Source organism: Oryza glaberrima, chromosome 6 (assembly GCF_000147395.1).
Source record: "Oryza glaberrima chromosome 6, OglaRS2, whole genome shotgun sequence".
NCBI classification, from domain to species: domain Eukaryota; kingdom Viridiplantae; phylum Streptophyta; class Magnoliopsida; order Poales; family Poaceae; genus Oryza; species Oryza glaberrima.
The window spans coordinates 27,746,987-27,753,882 of NC_068331.1; the positions used below are offsets into that span (position 1 = coordinate 27,746,987).

General features: G+C 42.3%; 1 protein-coding gene across 1 annotated transcript; it reads left to right on the forward strand.

Moving 5' to 3' along the window:
- Positions 1–2,916: 2,916 nt before the first annotated feature.
- LOC127776247 (protein CHLOROPLAST IMPORT APPARATUS 2-like) lies at positions 2,917–6,665 on the forward strand. The gene is made up of 3 exons (XM_052302615.1): positions 2,917–5,048; positions 6,048–6,218; positions 6,361–6,665. Exons 1-3 carry the CDS (start codon positions 3,876–3,878, stop codon positions 6,415–6,417), a joined length of 1,401 nt encoding a protein of 466 aa, XP_052158575.1. The 5' UTR covers positions 2,917–3,875; the 3' UTR covers positions 6,418–6,665.
- Positions 6,666–6,896: the final 231 nt, after the last annotated feature.

Here is a 6,896-nt window from a genome sequence, read left to right on the forward strand (position 1 = left end):
ATAGTTTCGTGATAAATTATGTATAATATGTAGCTTGTGATATACCAATTTAAATTTATAGTTTTACGATAGTCTGGTTAGATTAACTGTAGCTTTATGAAATTTACTTTTGGAAATCTGCAATGTCCCAACTCGCTTCGGCGTGAGTGGTCCGCACATCCCCTCTGCTTCGGTCGCGCAATTAGTCGAACACCATGGCAGTTCACATCTCTAACTCATACCAACTCCATATCTCTAATTTATTTTTGTGAGAGCACTTTACCTAGCTCCACTCTCATTCTCTGATGTTCACTGTGCCAATTCTAAAAAAAAGAAAGTTTTGCCACCGTTACAATCATCAAGGGAAAACTTCCCTGAATTGGGTCATTGCTTTCTAGTTATCATGGAATTCCTTTTCATCATTGGACATTACGAATTGCCTTGTAATAAGCCTATGAAGAGAAAATAATCAATAAACTTTATTAGTGGATGATAAGCTAGCTGTTAGCCATTGGTGGCAGGTTAGTGCTGATACAGTCTAGCCTAATAAATGTTCCTTTATAGTATAAATTTTCTTGTTTAGGATTCCTAGAGGGCCTTGAAGAGACCTGGCTATTTTAAGGCTAGATTTAGCGTGTGGTAAGAACATGATTGAAGTTAATTAAGAAATAATACCACTTAGTCAATCGGCCTCAAATCTGCTTCCCTGGAGATTATATAGTAAACAATGGATTTGGCATCTGTCATCGGGGTAAGGTATCTGCCAGCAAATCATGAAAAATAAACGAGATTTGAGTGAGAAACGTCCCTCCAAATATTTTTTTTAAAAAAATTATGAGCGTGTTAGAGATTAAACACGAAACCTCGAATTAAAACCGCATACCCTTTGTCACTGCAATATCAAGTGCATCTTAAACTGACCTAAGCTGACCTATCATGAAAAGGAAATACTACCTGCTAATACAAACTGACCTAAGCTGAAATCAATGATATTCATACTTCTGGAAAAGGTTTAATGGGTGTCAAATGTACAGATGCCTGGGTCAATGGAGTACCATTGGAATAACAATTATGAATGCTGTACAATTTGGTGGTATTCAGAAAAAAAAGTTGTGCAATTTGACTTCCACTAGAAACTGTACTAACTGTGAATCTGTACATCATGTTTTCACAAAAGGCTTGACCGCTTGACTTGTTTATAAGGTTTAGGAGGTTGCTGTGGGGGTGATATTTGGGACTAACTGCTTTCTATGTGCTGCTAACCCTGTGGTATACTGTTATGATGATTTGGAAAGGAAGTCATTAGGACATGGGTTGCAGAAGACCAAAGGCCTAATTATGGCAGAAAAAATATTCTCAGGATTGATGGTATCTGAAAAATATTGAGCGCCATGGTGGCTACGCGATTGTGACAAAAAACGTCACCTCCAAAGTATGTGGACTGATGGATCATTCAGATTCGTTGGTTCCTCCTGCCTGAATTTGTTAATCTCGGCAGCAGCCGGCGTGCTATCTCAGCCGCTGGCTGGTGGAAAGAATATTCAATGGAAGAAACAAGTACCTTCTGTTCTGTTCTGTTGTTGTGTTGTGTTCATGATTGTTTCCATGATCATTTGCCCAGTACTTGTGGTTAATTGAATGGTGACACCATGAGCCCATCAGGGGAGGAGAAGAAGACCCCAGGCAACTAAACAACTACCATAACATGATTAATCAGTAAACCTATCAGTGTCAGTAGGAGTAGTGCTACTAATCTAATCTAAATGGAGCGTCCTAGTCATGCTACAATGCAACTCTGCAAACCACAGTTTACAACTCTGTTTTTCAGAATACAAACTACTGTCTACCATTTAAAATTTATATTAAAATATAAAAAATTATGGAGTACTGGAGTACTGTACTATTGACCACCCCTCGTTTGATTTCTCTCTCCATTATCCTCGATCGACCACATTTTCCTACTTATTTAAGAAGTTATAGAAGTACTACAATCTTTTCTACTTAATTTTAATCTTTACTAAAATCTTTTAAACCTTTCCACTCTGCGATGAGACATTCATTCTATCTTTCCGCTTATATTTATACTTATAAGCCAAATTTTAAATTTTGAAGTTTTTTTTATCATAATTTATTTTTCAGCTTTTACCTTTTATATTGTTATAAAAATATGTATATAAAAATTTTATTTATATATTATTTTTCGTTTACAACTATGTGTTTGGATAGAGCCGATTGCTTGAGCTAACTACTACTTCATTCATCTCATAAAAACGAATCTATAATCGGATGTGACGTACTATAGTATGATAAATCTAGATATATATATGTCTAGATTTTATAGTATTATAATATGTCATATTCGATATAAGGTTAGTTTTTTATGGGACGGAAGGAGGGAGTACGTGCCTTTCCATCCTCCCCTGTTAGCAGCAGTACGGGCAAAGCAAGTGAGAGCCGCATTGGCCGTGGGATGGTGTACTAGGTCAGTCACACGTAGACCGTGAGAGCCAGCCAGACTCGCAGACGCAGTGTGCAAAGTCTCACACGTGTATCTCATAGCTTTGGACCAGAAGAACACATGTATGTAGGGGTGATGCTAACTTACACTATGCATGAGGTGTGAGGGTAGAATAGGGCTGTGGGTGTGTTTAGTTCTAAATTTTTTTCTAAACTTTTAACTTTCTATCACATCAAATTTTTCATACACACATAACTTTTTAGTCACATCGACTCTAAATTTAATTAAATTTTAAACTTTGCGCTGTACTAAACACAATCTAGAATGGTAGAGGGAAGAAGAAGAGGAGAAATGTGGTGAGAGGAGGTGGGGTCCACAGGGAGGTAAGGTGTGTGATAGTGACAACTGAAAGAGAAGTTTGTCCCTTCCTATGGCACTAATGGTGTTAATGTCTTCAGAGACATTGGCTGCCTCTTCTTTCTCTGATGGACTCTAAACCCTCTCGATTCTACTCCACTCCTTAAACCTCTCCAGTTTTTGTGTAATTCTGTTGTCATACGGTTTATTGTGTGGTTGCTGAATCTTGAAAATTTAGGATCCAATGGTTAGGAGATTTTTATCGGCCCTGCTGTCTCCAGAGTTTTTTCGGTTGAGGATCCCAGTTGTAACTTTGTAACCAGTTTTTTTGCCCTGCTTTCTCCGCCGGCCGATCGATCGATTATCGATCAGTCCAACCAAGCCTCACCTGTATGCCTGGTGGTGTCCGTGAGCTGCTCTTGATTTCTTCCAAGAATACAAAAAAAAAAAAGGATTACAGCTTTGCCAGTGGAGTTCCCTTTTTGTGCTCCTCGTGTTTGTTCTTGGGCAGAAAGCCTGACGAAACTGAATCCTCCAACAAAAGCAAATGGCGAAGCGTGGGCTTTGTTGTTAATTATACATTTTGAGTTTGCCCATTCGTCGAGGTTGGTAGTGGTGAACTGGTTGGTGTTGGTGTTGTTGTTGATGCTTCTTTGATGAGCGCACTGTTGCTTGCAGGGCTCCTTAATTAATCGCTTTTTCCCAAGATTTCGTTTTTAATTTATATTTATATACTCTTCTTTTTTTCTCCGGCTTCTAGGTAGAAGCAGGGGGAGACAGAGCGGCCAGTGTCTTTCTCTACAAGAAATTCCTCGGTTTCCACGCGCGCTTTGGCCTTTCTTTTATTTTGTTTTTCTTTTTTTTACCTTTCCTTTCATCTCTTCCGATGGTTTTGTGGGATATTTGTGGGGGGTTTTGGGGGTTTAGAATCTCTTTGATTTCTTGTGCTTTTTCTTGCCTTTTCTCGTGATGTTGGAGTGGTGTGTTTTCTGATTTGATCCGCCCAAGTAGCGATTTTCTTTTTTCTTTTCTTGTTGTTTGTTTGGAGAGGGGAAAAGGTTGCGATCTTGGTGGCGCGCCGATGGCGTCGTCGTGCATCCCCACCGGCCTCCGGCTGGACCTGGAGATGGTAAAGGCGGCGGCGCCGCCCGGTGGCTCGTCGGCGGCGGCGCACTCGTCGGCTTCGTCGACGCTGTCGGAGGCGTCGAACTCGTCGTCGTCGTCGGTGGCGTCGCTGTCGCTGAAGCGGGCGCGCACGCCGCGGAAGCGGCCCAACCAGACGTACAACGAGGCGGCGGCGCTGCTCGCGTCCATGTACCCCTCCGTGTTCCCCGTCATCAAGGGCGCCGGGACGGCGCCGCCGCGGCTGCTCGGCCTCGCCACCGCGCTCGCCGACGACCCCTCCTCCTCCGATCTCCTCCCGCCGTTCCCCGTCCTCGGGAACGGCAGCGCCGCGCACCTCCTCCGCGACACGCCGCCGCCGCCGACGCCGCGGTGCCCCGCCCCCATCAAGAGCTGTTCGTCGCCGGCGCCCGTAAGCAGCGTGTTCAGGGAGTTCCGCGACGCGGCGCCGTCGCCCGGAACGCCCGACGCCGACGCCGACGTCACCGACGACGACTACCTCGGGGAGCTTGATTTCGAAGACGAGGACGGATTCGACGCCGACTCTTTCCTCGCCGTCGATGACGGCGTGGCCGAGGGCATCGATAGCATCATGGGCAAACTCAGCATGGAGAAGAACTCCGCAGCCGCGTCCCGCGCCGACGCCGTCCTGTCCAGCGCCGCCATACATCCATACATCAGAAGCCTCATGGTGCTCGGTCTCGGGTTCCGGCAAGGCCGGCTCAACGCCGGCCAAGCACTGAAGCGGCATGACGATGAGAGTGATTGGTGGATGTGCCCTGCCATACCAGTGAAGGAAATCGCGGCGCCTCCTGCGCCATCGGTGGCTATGCCGGTGCCAGTGCCGATGCCATTGCAGGCTTCAGATAAGAAGAAGAAGAAGAGTAAGAAGAAGTCACTGAAGGAAATAGAAAGGGATAATGCCATTGCTGTTGGTGAATGTAAGTTTGGTGATGAGGGAACTCTGGGCTTTGATCATGGCGATGCTGGAATTTCGGCGCTGAAGGACCCAAAGATAGGATTGGGCCTGAATCTGAACACTGAAGAGGTGCTGAAGGCTTGGTGTAACAGAGGTTCTGTTTTCGCTGGCTGCGATGCACTTGAATCACCAAGATCCTCCTCTGATTTGCATGTAAGTATTTCTAGCTCATTTGACTTAAATCTCTTTTAAGATGATAAGAAGAAATTTTGAAGTGTTGTATACTTGTATTATACCTTAGTTCAGAATTATGTTTCATACTGCTTGGCATATAAAAACTTTAGGCTTTTGTGTGGCATATGTTGTACAAGTGCTTGAAAAACCATTTATGATTTGGTTAGTATTACTCTCTTCTTCTGGGACTATTATTTTCTTTTGAATCAAGCCAGCAGTTCTATTATGTTATCCTCATGTGTACCATAATTTTGTGTCAATACACTTCTTTAGGAGAAGGGGACCATACGTAGATTTTGTTCGTTCAAATTTCTGCTATATAAATGTAAAAGGAAAACATATTATCCACAATTCCAATCATCCTATTTTTATGTGAAAATATAAACTTATCCTTGATAATTGTAATGATGTGGAAATTCTCAAGATGGTATATGAAAAGCACAACATGAAACTTGATAATGGTCTCATTTATAGAGGGAATTTTCAAAGCCTATAAGAAGAACAGAAAACTTCAGCACGATAAGTGTTATATGGCTCCTTTGTTTGTCTATGTCTGAAGTAAATCCTTCTTCAACTAATGGGTTATTACAATTAGTACTAACCACTCTGAAAATATTTAGAACAAGGAGATGCCAGAACAGAAAATCAAGTTTTTTTTATTCTATCATGGGGGAGTGATTATGTGAAATCAACTTTTGGTCTGACTGCTAATTACTACTACCTCCGTTTCAGGTTATAAGACTTTCTAGTATTGCCCATATTCATATAGATGTTAATGAATCTAGACATGCATATACGTCTAGATTCATTAACATATATATGAATGTATGCAATGCTAGAAAGTCTTATAATATGAAACGGAGGAAGTACCAATTTTGATGAACATGCACTGTCACGTTAAAGAAAACTGCTGTTTCACCCTTTACAAAAAAAAAAAAATCTGCTGTTACTGACAAACTTTAACATTCTTCATCGCAGGCTAAACTTGCAGACATTGATCTATTTTTAGATAATAATACAAGCGGTGTTATCCGGGAAGGAAGCATGCTGAAATTGCGGCACAAGCAGAAGCAGTGCACTCCCCTCCTCTCCAATAAGACCCGGTATCAATCGCGGAAGGTGAATGCTGAATGTCGGCCTCGGGTCAAGGCAAGTTCTAAGAACTCATTCCTATGCAAACAACTTATGCAAAGGCAAAATTGATAACTGTTCCAAATCAATTTCCACAAGTTTTATTCCCCATCTCTCTAAAGTTTCTTATGTATTTGTCTATGTTTTTGGTTCTTTGCAGGGGAAGTATGTTAGCCAGGCTTCTCTTCTTCAACAAGCCTCAGAGAAAGAGAGGTAGAGAATGATAAAAGTCCTCCCATGGACATTTTTGGGGCCTCACTCTCCCCCTCCTAAAGAGAAGCAAATGTGCTTCTCTCTTTTTCATTTCTGCACTTTAATCATGTAAAGGGTAGAGATGCCTGTAGAGTGGCATGTTGCTATGGGGATCAGATAATCTTTGTCCAGTTCTCCAGCTATAAAAATGATGAGGTTATCACCCCCAGTTAATGGAGTAGTAGTATTTTCTGTTCTGTTCTTTCATCTTAATCCTCTGAAAGGCAAAAGAAGAGAAGAAAACCAAACAGGGAGAAATGATTATGAGATGAAATTTGTTAGCCATCATGTCCATATGACGCCTGCAAAGCCGTCAGAGAATAGAAGCTGCTAAAACACCTCTGATGCTCTAAAATTGTCAAATGGAGTAAAGTTTATCCACTGCGCCTGAATCTGGAAGGTTTCCTGTCTACGTTCAGAGATTCCCCTAATCAAGATTTCCTT